Here is a 13,268-nt window from a genome sequence, read left to right on the forward strand (position 1 = left end):
TTTTCCTCAAAATTCCTGCCTCCCTTCTCTCCAATTCCTTTCCATGTGGCTGTGAGTCCCGAGCTCGTTTTTGACAACAGAACTGTTACTATGGTTAGCAAGTAAAAAATTCATGTATTGTTAAGTATGTGATTTTTTTTTTTTTTTTTTTTTTGGCAGGAGTTTTGACATTCTGTTCGAGTCAACTAGCCAGAAGACAGTGATCACAAGTTTGGGGAAGAATGCATTTTCAAATCGACCGGAGCCAAATGACAGTAAAAATAAATAAATAAATGAAATATCAAACTCAAAGCCAGGCAGCACAGTAGACTAGTTGTTAGCATGTCTACCTCAGGTTGAAGTACATAAATGGGAGTGTCGGGAGGGGTTATTGCCTCTTTTCCTTCATGTGAGGAGGAGGTACGCCTGTGAGTCTCTTAAGGGTGGGAACTTCATCACACACCACGTTTGGTCAAAGTCTGACCTCGTGGAGTTGAGTTATTAGGGTTCTGTGTTTTACGGTCGCTCATCAAGTTTCGCCACCACGGTACACCAACATGCAATGACAAAAACTCAAATTCTGCCCAATTTACCATTGCCAATCTGTCTAGTATTTATTGTTCAAATTTGATAACAATCGGACAACATCTATAGGATAGGTTTGTCTTAATGGGACCTCTGGAAATGGCCAAAATGACCCTAAAATGGCTCCTTGTATCTTCTTGGACATGGATTTTGGAGACTCTTGAGGTACAAGGTCATTTCAATGGTAGCCACCTAACACATGTCAAGTTGCTAAGTGAAATTGACTTTTGGGACTGAATTAAAAAAAAAAAAAAAAATCTGACCCTTATCCTTAACGTAATTTTCACAATGGAGAATAGGCCTGTAAAAAGTTTTTGATCATAAGAAAAAGCTAAAAAATGGCACTGTCTGGCCTCATAAAATTGATGAAGAATCAAAGCAATTTTATAAAGCATTAATAAATTGCTTTATTGAGATGACTAATCCAGTTTACTCCCTTCTCAAATCCGGGGGAGAAAAACAGCAGTTTAAAAGCATCTTTGTTCCAATTTCCTTTACCGATCGAGGACAAAGTTAAGGTCATTTTCTTATTTTCTTTCTTTTGTTTACAGATGGCTGGAACGGTGTTTGACTGGTTAGCACATCTGCCTCACAGTTCTGGAGACTGGGGTTCAAATCCCGGCCCCGCCTGTGTGGAGTTTGCATGTTCTCCCCGTGCCTGAGTGGGTTTTCTCCGGGCACTCCAGTTCCCTCCCACATCCCAAAAACATGCGTGGTAGGTTGATTGAGGACTCTAAATTGCCCGTAGGTGTGAATGTGAGTGCGAATGGTTGTTTGTTTCTATGTGCCTTGCGATTGGCTGGCGACCGATTCAGGGTGTACCCCGCCTCCCGCCCGAAGATAGCTGGGATAGGCTCCAGCAGCCTGCGACCCTACTGAGGAGAAGCAGTAAAGAAAATGGATGGATGGATGGATGGATGTTTCCAGCTGACAGGCTTCAGGGAATGTTGAGAAGAGTATCTGTGGTCCAGGTGATTTGTCATTAGCTGAGGTTCATTAGGGCTGTCAGTGTGTTGTAGGGCTGACTTCCGATGTGGAACTAGAGCATGAAGGAAGCCCAGACACACACTAGTATACGTGCAGCACACGCAATAATACCGATGGGATCCCACTTTATTCACGATAACGCAGTGTTTCCGTTAGACAGGGAGGCGGCTCCCAGTGGAATACTATGAGCTGATGGTATTCCAATGTGTCTGTTATTCATTGGTATATTGGGAAGGTGGTCGTTTGAGTTTTCTTCCAATGGATTTACAACTAAAAAAAAACATGCCCAGCTCATCCATATTGAAGGTTGGTTGACCTCGTTTCTGCTGTCACAGCAATATCTGCTCAGGATTAAAGGAGATTAATTTTATTCCATTCCCCCACAACCATTTTCTGTGAAGTGCTGTTAATAGGCGCTTGATTTGTAATTTAACTGGGCAGGCTGGCTTATGTATTTACATACCTTTAATGTCCCACTGGAATACATTTTCTCCCTACAATGTAGATAGCAGAGAAATACCTGTTTAACAGCAGAGACTGTCGATTCAGTCTCAACTAATTTGCTGTCTATAAAAGACAACATGACATCCACCATACTACCAAAGCACTTCGCTATGGCACAACTCCTCCAGGAAGCAATCATTCTGTTCAGTATAACACTAGCATTGAAACAGGAGTTCAAGAAATTCTGAGATCTCCCCATCCATCCATTTCCTATCGCGTTTATCGTCATTAGGATAGCAGGTAAATTGCAGCCAATCCCAGCTGACTTTGGCCGAGAGGCGGCGTAAACCCTGGTCACCAGGGCACATTTGGACAAACATCCATTCACCCTCATATTCAAACCTATTTAAGAGTCTTCAGTTAACCCGTGAATGTTTTTGGACTGTGGGAGTAAGTGAGACTACCAGGAGAAAACGCATGCAACCATGGGGAGAACATGTAAACTCCACACGAGAAGGTTGGCGGCTGGATTCGAACCCGAACTGTGAGGCAGACGTGCTAACCGCTCAGTCACTATGCTGCCCAGAGATTTGACCATTGTATTAAATTAATATTGACAAATAATAATCACCAAGATCAACAAAATGTAATTGAATCTTCATCCCTAGTTATTTCCCCACTGTCCAACTCTTAAAGCATGTTTAGAAATACTGTACGTCTAAGAACCTATATAAATGTTGTTCACTCCCAGCACCAACAAAGTTAACTTTCCAGAAGTTTTCCTTTTTTCGAGGTCAAGTGAAAGTGGTGCCACTGATTGCTGCGGCAACGTGCCAGAGTCAGGTTGATTGTTGACAAGTGTACGTCTACTCGACAAGGGCCTCTGATGAACAGTCTTCAGGGAACCTGACGAGACTGATTAAACTCAGATGTGTTCCTTTTTTTCATCCAGCATATATTTACAGTGAACAGTTTTAAAGTGACGTGTGCTTCACCTGCACGACAGTTGGTGTATTGTGACTATGTAGACTATCGGTTCACAACTGGTCTCACCCTGGGACCCATATTTTCAGAATCAGAATCAGAATCAGAATCATCTTTATTTGCCAAGTATGTACAAAACACACAAGGAATTTTTCCCGCTGTTATTTAGTTGCAACTAAAGTCAAACGAAGCAAATTGCTCCATTCAATTTCTATAGCACTTGTCCTGATTAGGGTCGTGTTTGAGTTGGAGCCCAGCTGACTTTGGATGAGAGACAAGGTACACCATGGACTGGTCGCCAACCAATCACAAGGCACATATACAAACAAGCATTCACACCTTTTTTTGAGTTTTTAATGAACCTAAAATGCATGTTTCTGGAATGTGGGAGGAATCCCTTGCAAGGGTGTGGAGAACATGCAAAGTCCACACCGAAGACTGGACCCTAGATTAAAATCCAACTGTGTGCAGATGTTCAAACCACTACCCGCCATGTCGTCACAAGAAAAATATACCTAAAATAAAGAAATAAAGAACTAAATCTTTGAAAATGTGTGCCATCTTTTACAACTGTAAAAACATTTATACACAATGTAGTCCATTTGTCTTGGGCTGTAATACCAGACCCCTGAAAGCAGTTCTAAGAAACAGTGGTGAAACAACTAAATATTAGTTCAGTAATTTACGGTAAGAAAAACAGTACGTCTGAGTTTGTAAAATGAAGACATTGACTTTTTGTGGAACAGGCTAATATTCATTTTATTCACCTTCTGTGAAGGTTCTTTTTTCTTCTTTTTTGATCTGCAATAGAATGTCTAGTGGCCCCAATGCATTTTGTGTGTATGGAAATAAAAGGCCCTGCGATAGCAAATAGCTGTATACCAGTCTAGGGTGTACCCCGCCTCTTGCCCAAAGTCAACTGGGTTACAATCCAGTTCCCCGCAACACTAATGAAGACAAACACGATACAAAAATGGATGGAGCGATCGATGGAAATACAGTAAAAGCAAGAATGAGGATTTGGAGCTTTACCCCCTTGTTTTTGTAAACACATTATTATTCTCAACTGTACCACACACTAAGGTTTATGTGTCGTCGTTGTACAAAAGTTTAATTTTAAAAGTCCCAAGTCATATTTACGCTTTACAATTTGCCTCCGAACATCAGCACAAATTTTTAGTAAAGATTCTAGGATAGATTCTGGGATAGACTCATGGGAGAGGGACTGAAGAATTGGGTGACAGTTCTATGGGTATTTTGATTTCTCTCAAGACTTTTGAATGATTTGGGTTTCTTTTATACTTTTGCCTGAGACCTTGTTTTTACAAGCTGTACTCGAATCACATTGAATTTCCTTCTCCATCACTTGGCATTTAGTCACCTTTCCTACTGCTCTAACCTTCATCAACCCTTTCTTTCCAGCTGGGTTCGTGAAGTCGCCGATGTCTGAGACTAAGCTTACGGGAGACACCTTTGAGCTGTACTGCGATGTACTCGGTAATCCCACCCCGGAGATCCAGTGGTGGTATTCCGAGATCAACCGAGCAGACTCCTTCAAGCAGCTGTGGGACGGAGCCCGCAAGCGCAGAGTGTCCATCAACACAGCGTACGGGGCCAATGGTGTCAGTGTGTTGGGTATCACACGCCTCACACTGGAAGACTCTGGGACCTACGAGTGCCGGGCAAGCAACGACCCCAGGCGAAATGACCTGCGACAAAACCCTGCTATCACCTGGATTCGGGCCCAGGCCACCATTTCGGTGCTACAGAGTGAGTAGTGTATGTCCTTTAGTTGATGAATGATCCTGTAATCTCCTCGCCTAACCACTCCATCCTGTAAACCCTGTCCGGGATTCCTCTTAAGACAGCGGCCACTGGCTACACAAAATTAAACAAATACTACCCACATTATTCATTCAGTTTTTTTTAACATTGCTTTTTGATGACAAACTCATTGGTCTACTTCACAACTAGACATTTTCTGTGTTGTCCTTCATGTCCTGTTAAAAGTGTGTCGTTAAAAGAACCAATGAAAATGTGTTATTACATTGTTTTCGTGAACCTCTCTGTTTGTGGACAGAATGGTACTTCAAATACACACATCCTCCCATTTGGCTGTTTTCTCATGAATCAACACAGTGACAGAACCAATTCCACTTACTCTGTTTTAATAAACTAATTGCCGACAAACTTGGCCGCCATAAATGTTCTTCTGAAAAAATAATTCCACTTCAGACCACACCTTCCCATTCACGTTGTTTTAAACACTCTCAACACCACTGAGACACAAATCAATCACTACCGACAACCTCCATTGGCTGCCAGTACTGTCCTTCAAACATGTACAGCCTCCACAATCCACATCTCCCCATTGGCTTTGTTAGGAAGATTCGAACGCCGCCAAGAAAAGAGTCGATTGCCCTTACTTTATTTTAGTAAACCAACTACTGACAACCTCCATTGGCCATCACAATTGTCCTTAAAACACATTTATCTTCCTTAGACCATACCTCCCCCATTCACTTTGTTTTGAAAATTGTCAAGATGATTATTAATCGCTGTTACTTTGTTTTTACAACTATCATATCAATTAAAAACAACTAATAAAATGAGTAGATAACCTTTAATGATGAACGATGCAGATGGGTGACAATAAAAGTGTATTGATTTATGGATACAGGTCAAAATAAGCTGATGTTTCCATTAAACTATCCATTATGACGATTCCCATGTCAAATATCAATACAATACTTCCACTGGGAGCTTTGTGGAAGCATGAAGTTTTACCTTGCTACTCGGGGTGTAACGATGCAACAATTAGATTCGTATCACGATTCATGGTAGCCGATTCAATTCAAGGACAACATTGGTTCATTAAGAATGATACAATCCAAAACGATTCAGTGACTGGAAATTGATTAAGTAACTTTTTAGCCCCAAAAAACTGTGACTGTTAAATAAATACCTGCATATTCGACAGTGCAGGTGAAATTTCTTAGATTCTTGGTGTTTATTTTAAGGAAATTTGATAAAAACTAATTATGGCCATTAGATTTTCCTGATGTACTTTCCGTTTGTGTCTTATTGTGTAGAAAACACATCCAGTACATATTTTCTAATGGGCTATGAGTCTGCCTCATAAAAGATTGATTTATTGTACTGCTTTGCACAAAAAAACAAAAGAGAAAAAGGAAACAAATTGTTATTTATATTATTTCAGCTATGGTTTTACTTGTTGGGCCAATTTTCTCAAGAAAATCTATTTTTAATTGGTGTTTTATGAGGGGGGTGGGTCCTTGGAAAAATGTTTCCGCTTTAAGGAGTCCCGAGCTGGACCCAACGTTTGAGAATCCCTGGACTCAACAGTCAAATACTTATGGCTAAAAATGAAGCATTTTGAGGTTTTCACAAGGAACATCTTTTAGGACTAGTGTTAATAATATCCATCTATCCATCCATTTTCTGAGCCGCTTCTCCTCACTAGGGTCGCAGGCATGCTGGAGCCTATCCCAGCTGTCATCGGGCAGGAGGCGGGGTACACCCTGAACTGGTTGCCAGCCAATCGCAGGGCACATACAAACAAACAACCATTCGCACTCACATTCACACCTACGGGCAATTTCGAGTCTCCAATTAATGCATGTTTTTGGGATGTGGGAGGAAACCGGAGTGCCTGGAGAAAACCCACACAGGCGCGGGGAGAACATGCAAACTCCACACGGGCGGGACCGGGGATTGAACCCGGGTCCTCAGAACTGTGAGGCTGACGCTCTAACCAGTCGTCCACCGTGCCGCGTGTTAATAATATATATATAGAGCTAAATAAATGAACAAACCTGCTCTTTGTAGGACAAACGTAAGCCTGAAACATTCTCGCTCGCCTCCTCCTCTTCTGCCAACTAGCAGACCAACGTCTTAAAGGTCAAAAGTGCTTAAAAAACAATACAGACACATACTGTGGTGTCTAAGTCCAACCACTAGGGGCACTACGGAAATGAGTGACTAGATGTGGGGCGAAGAAAGGGAAACGAAGAAAAGAGACTACGAAGAAAGTAACCTTGAACTGCAGTGTGCTAACTGAAAAATCAAGCAAAGTAAAAGGAATTACAAGCATCGTCTTGGAAATACAGCACATACACACCTCCATGTACAGCCTGCTGTGCTTAAATACAGTGTGTTATCTTCTAGTATCGATATAATCGATTGATTACCTTTTAAAATGATTAAAATCGATATAGCTGTATTTACGTCCGGAAGGCTAATTGCCGAGCACAGATCGATCCAGTTGGATCGTAGGAATATAAATTGATACATCGATATAATGAATGAATCGTTACACCACTATTTGCTACCTATCAATACTAGCTGAGAGGAACGAGTTGTAAGGATATGTATGGATTTGTCCTCATTCGGATAGGACATTGCGGTCAAACATTTCAAAATATTAAACGTACGACAGACAGTTTTAGCAATGAAAATATTTACATTTATCCTGCTAAACCTGTCCAATCAAATCCATGTTTAATTAAAATACTATGCTGTAAAATTTGTTTGTCATGCTCGGAATGGACAGACGGATGTCATAGAACAGCAATGATATAAAATATCTCCTCTAAAATACTTATACGAGCATTTCATTATTAGTTTGTCTCTCCATTAATCCTTTAAATACCACAAACACAGAAACATTATTGCTATCCTTTTTTTTTTTAACCTTTTCTACCCTTTTCTGTCTGACGTCATTTTGCCTAATCGCTGGCTTCTCTTCTGAAAGCTAATTTAATTCTTTCACTGTTTGTGATCGTAACTGTGCTGTTACTTTGGTTGCTTCTCTTGCATTGCTTGTATTGTATTTACTTGAAAGGCACTGCCTGCTAAATGCATGCTAACCTAAGCGTTCTTAAGTATTTTTTCATTTGTCCTGCAGCCTTTTCACTCAAGTGTAAATGGGAATGTAAGAAGACACAAATGTTCAGTCTCGAGAAAAATTCTATATTTTTGCTCTCTAATTTGGTGGTGATCCAATAAAAGGATCAGACCCCATCAGGTGTCTCATTTTCCCTTCGGATGAGACATTTTATTTCCATGATGCAGTCTCCCTGGACTTGTCTGAGCATAGTGTAACCTTCTCAGCCAATAAGTGTGTGACTGCGAATGAGTAATGACATTATAGGCCCTTAAACCCTCTGCTCTGTGCACACAAACAGTCAAACAAACGGAATGGTGAGTGGATCTTTCTAATCTGTGCATACTCGGCTGCTCGGTTTACTGAAGCACAGAGAGACGTGGAATGTTGTTAGTCGTTTTGAGCTTTTCCCAGAGAGGCTGCAGGTGTCAGATCCTTGCCGCCCCTTCTGACAAATGTGGATGTCTGTATGAGCATCACATGATTTAGGGGAAGTTGATCATTTTTAGCATACCACCGTCTGAAAATTTACGCATATTCTCTTGTTACTTAAGAATTGTTCTGCACATTTACAGTTTAATCCAAGGTGCAAAATGGAGGGCTGTTAATTAGAGCTGAGACAGATTACCAATATCACACTGTAATACACTAACATTAGATATTGATGCTGAACTGACCCTGTTCACAAATCTGCAGCTGCACAATCAGTGATCTACAGTAAATATTATTTCCGAAAATACTGATCAGGATGTTATTTAAACTTGAGTCCATTTGGTACAAGGCCGCGTAATAAAATAGCTTACCCCCTAGCATCTTTTTTTCCTCTCTGTTTTCGTCACGGTGGCCGGACACAGCGCCGTACTGGCTGATAATTCAACATTTTACAACCATCCAATCTTGCAACAAAGAAACACCCTGTCTCCCTCACTTTTGTTCCACCTAAATACTACAATGGTACTTCTAAATTCCCAAATAATCTGTTCCATGATGCTGGCTGACCTCCAGTTTGTTTCGGTTTAAAGGTCCTCTTCTGTCATTTTTTTCCCATTTCTTTATCTTTTATGTACGTTCATCAAGTTTGCATGATAATTTTGTTGGGAAATGCCCAAAATGCCCCTTTTCAAGCTATTCTAGTTGGTCTTTTCTGCCTGGCATTTGAGACAGTCGGATTTCTCCTTATCACGTCACATATAAATGAGCTTTGCTCTTATTGGATCGCTCATCTTCCCAATTTAAATATGGAAAACAGCTTGGCTCTGCTTGGTCCATATCACGACATTTGTTAGCATTTAGAAGACAGCGTGGGGCACCCCTCTGCCCCGCCAACCTTGTGTCCACAGCCGCCCGCACGATGACCGTCCCCCATGACTATCATTGTGAAGCACAATTCATCAAGTGTTGGATTGTTGGCCCATTTGAATTGAACCGGCTGCTAAGCTTGGGACAGCAAAGCGTCATAGCGACGTCGCATCCTTTGATGTCTTACTTTTTTTTTTTTCCCCCTCCGCCCCCGCGATCTTTGCGGGCGGCGACCATCCCTGCCGTTACTATCATTGTGAAGAACAATTCATCAAGTGCTGGATTGTTTGTCCACTAATAGGGAACGCCATCTGCAAGGGGACATGGTTAATAATAAAAAGGGAGGGGGATATTTTGAGGTTATACACGTCATCAACTCCCATTCATTTGACTTGGACCAGCCAAGATGATCATTAATCTTCTGTACCGCTTAGCCTCACTAGGGTCGCGGGCGTGCTGGAGCCTATCTGATCATCACTGGTGAAAATGAATGCAAGCTTCGCTATTTCATCCACCACTGTTCACTGTTACACATCAGGCAAGGGGTCCTGGTTAAAGTAAGCCATTTCAAACCAAAAAGAAGCGTTTTTGCATACTATTTTTACGATTAGTTCATGGTGTACTCCGCCTCTTGCCCGAAGATAGCTGGGATAGGCTCCAGCACATCCACGATCCTAGTGAGGATAAGTGGTACAGAAAATGGATGGATGGATATATACGTTGCTTATATATAGAAACAGTATATCATATGTCTGCTGGAAAATGTCTGTGAGGAGTTTGCGTGTTCTCCCCATAATTATATGGGTTTTCTAAATTGCCCTTAGGTGTGAAGGTGAATGTGAATTTTTGCTTGTCTACATATGCCCTGCAATTGGCTATAGACCAGTCCAGGGTGTACCCCGCCTCTCTTCCACTCAGCTGGGATAGGCTCCAGCTCACCAGCAATCCTAATAAGGACAAGCACTTGAGAGAATGTATTATTTTGATTTTGTTTTATGCAGAAAATAGTGTTACATGGGGGGACAGGAGGGAATCTGTTATCCCTGTCTATTTAGACCTCCATTTTATATTGAGTTTCACGCAGATATAAAGTCTTCAGCATTTGAGATTGACAGGCCGTCCTTATAACAACCTTCTGTGTGAATTGCCTGTGGACCATTCTGCCGAGTTAGCTAAATGTTAATTTATGTACCTCATGTTGTGTCTGTATGCATGTCTTGAACATGCTATTAATAGAACACGTTTAGTGGGGGAAGCACTGAAGGGGGAAGGGGACTGATTTCCCTGTAGCTAGTGCGCATACAGCAGTGCAGGAAGAATGCTAATAGAAGTCACTAGCTGGTCATCTTTTGCCTGCTGGCTCATGGCCTTGCAGGAGCCAGTAGCGCTCATGATGCTCAGGCCCTCTGCTCCTTCCACTTTAGGGGTTCCATGGCCGTTGAGGTTAGTCTGCCCTGGAAGCGAGCCTCCCACTCAAGTCAGGGTAGAGGACACTCTGCCCTCAACGTCCTTGAGAAATGAATCATCTTGTGATCAGCGAGCTCTGTCATTTAGAGGGCAAAGTCGTGCAGCACAGCAGTAATGTAAGAATGTCAAGTGATGTGTTTGTGGTTACATCTAGTCTAGGGCTGATTTTCCACTGAAAAATTGGCAAAACAATTTTAACTTACAGCACCATACAATATATAACTACTATTCCACTAAGTAATGCGTAATGCAGAGCTGGTAATAAAACATACGTCTTTGTCCAAGGCATTGGCATTATAAATGCATTATAGGTGGTACTCAGTTCATGACGGTATTCCGTTCCTTCAATAGTTTTCCATCTCAAGAACAACTACATGACATCGACTACGGGAAGTTGAGACACATTCATCTACAATATATTCGACATTCATTATGGCTTATCCTCGGGACAGTGCGACACTGAAACATACATTTTAATCACGTTTATTAGGTCTTTAGAATAATCAAAGAGTCTCTCATTTGATTAAAAATGAAATATAATTAAAATAACAATAAATGAATTGGTCATTGGCGACACGGTGCACGACTGGTTAGAGCGTCTGCCTCACAGTTCTGAGGTCCGAGGTTTAATCCCCAGCCCCGCCTATTTGGAGTTTGCCTGTTTTCCCTGTGCCTGCGTGGGTTTTCTCCGGGCACTCCGGTTTCCTCCCACATCCCAGAAACATGCGCGTTAGGTTAATTGACAACTCTAAATTGCCCGTAGGTATGAATGTGAGTGCAAATGGTTGTTTGTTTGTATGTGCCCTGCGATTGGCTGGCAACCAGTTCAGGGTGTACCCCGCCTCCTGCCCGATGACAGCTGGGATAGGCCCCAGCACGCCCGCGACCCTAGTGAGGAGAGGCAGCTCAGAAAATGGATGGATGGATGGAATTGGTCGTTAATGTTCCACATAGTGGATCAAGTAAAAGTATTCGTTCATCATAGTTTGTCCATATGGTCATTAAATAGCAGCTTCAGTTAGTTAGCTTCAAGTTCAAAGAAGATGACAAACAGACAGGCAATTGCCATTATGTCATGTTGATTGTTCGGTTCTGTTGATGCCATTGTGACTCAATCGGTTACAGTACAATACATCGTGTTCTTCCTTGGCCCAACATCCCCTATTTGTCCAACCATTTGATGTTTTACCAATGACCAAAAGACTGCCGTTAAAAAAGAAAGTCATCTAAATAGCAAGGAGTTGACTAACACTGTTTCACAGTACAGTACTGTATATAATATTCCACAGTGATAGTGTATCAAGATTTTTTTTTCATCCTTTCTAAATGAATGACTGAAATCTTTCTGCTCTTAAACTAGTTATTATGAGGTATAGTGGCCGTTTCTCAAATTCGTTTGATATGTGGACTTGTACCGCAGCAGGCCGTCCACAGATATCTCATTCTACCAGCATACAGCCTTTAATGGAGCTGCTGAATATTGAAGAAGTACAAGAAGTACACTGACGCCTTTGTCTTGCAGAACCAAAGATCAATGCCTCTGATCAGGTTATCCTGCCGGCGGACTCCCCTGGTGTACCAGTAACTCTACATTGCAACCTCACCACTGCCCACACCCCGCACACGGAGAGCTTCTGGGTGAAGAATGGAAGGGAGATTGCCAACACGCGGACCGAGCAGAGGAGCACAGCGTACAGGTAAGGCTTTGAGGACGGCAGTGCAGAAAATACTGAAGTGAATTAAAGGTTCAAAATATATCTGACCTTGTCAAGACTAAGGCAGCATACTGATTGGCTTTCTGGCAGTAGGCCTACTGATTTGAAAGGCCTGTCTGAATCTTTCCCACTGAAAATGGTGATAATTGGCTTGTATGTACAAGCAAAACATTAAGTCTGATATAGAACTTAATTTATACTAAAAGTGATCAACTCTGGCCTTCAGTATTAACTCGTAACTTTGCACTGTCACAAAGGATCATCAGTGGAGCACAGAGCCACTGTCGCCCTTGTAGACATACTACAGATTCCCTAGCCACAAGATAAGACCAATTGGTCACTTCCTTGTCACATTACATCTGTGATACTCCGAAGATTACGGCTAATATGCCCATGGTTCCCTTCACTGCAGAATCCTGAGCTGCTGCTCTGTAATATCCCAGCGTCATGCCAACACTTTGTTTGCTACAGGCTCTCCGTTCCTCCGGGTTCTAGCTGCTGTAGTCCGCACAAATCAGGAGTATTTTACTTCATATGTTTGAGTGACTAGTCGGTTTAACATAAGGGACTAAAGTATTCTGTCTTGTTGCAGAATTGGTAAACCACGGGCAGATGATTCTGGGGAATACATGTGTGTATACACATTTGAAATGGCTCCAAATGCAAATGCCACAATTGAAGTAAAAGGTAAGATTCTTGTGTTGTGTAGTTGAACCTTTGTGATGTCAATGACACAAATGTCTCTCAGTCCCCTCGCCTGTACAACTGTGTCGCTGTTGTGTATAAATGGGACTGACGTTTTCTGGCTTCGTAGGTAGTAATGGAGTAGCAGTCGGGACGCCACCTTTTATGTTTCTGTATTGCTCAATGCCAGGGCCGGCAGCAAAGAGCCTTCGGTCAAA

General features: G+C 42.0%; 1 protein-coding gene across 1 annotated transcript in view; it reads left to right on the plus strand.

The window, feature by feature from the left end:
* The window catches only part of nptnb (neuroplastin b), a 48,866-nt gene that overhangs the window by 16,033 nt on the left and 19,565 nt on the right, over positions 1-13,268 (plus strand). Inside the window, exons 2-4 of the mRNA XM_061668657.1 lie at positions 4,402-4,749; positions 12,174-12,348; positions 12,959-13,053. Coding sequence (XP_061524641.1) covers positions 4,402-4,749; positions 12,174-12,348; positions 12,959-13,053 — 618 coding nt within the window. The remainder of the gene's footprint in view (positions 1-4,401; positions 4,750-12,173; positions 12,349-12,958; positions 13,054-13,268) is intronic.

The sequence above is a fragment of the Phycodurus eques genome, chromosome 2, assembly GCF_024500275.1.
Source record: "Phycodurus eques isolate BA_2022a chromosome 2, UOR_Pequ_1.1, whole genome shotgun sequence".
Taxonomy (NCBI): domain Eukaryota; kingdom Metazoa; phylum Chordata; class Actinopteri; order Syngnathiformes; family Syngnathidae; genus Phycodurus; species Phycodurus eques.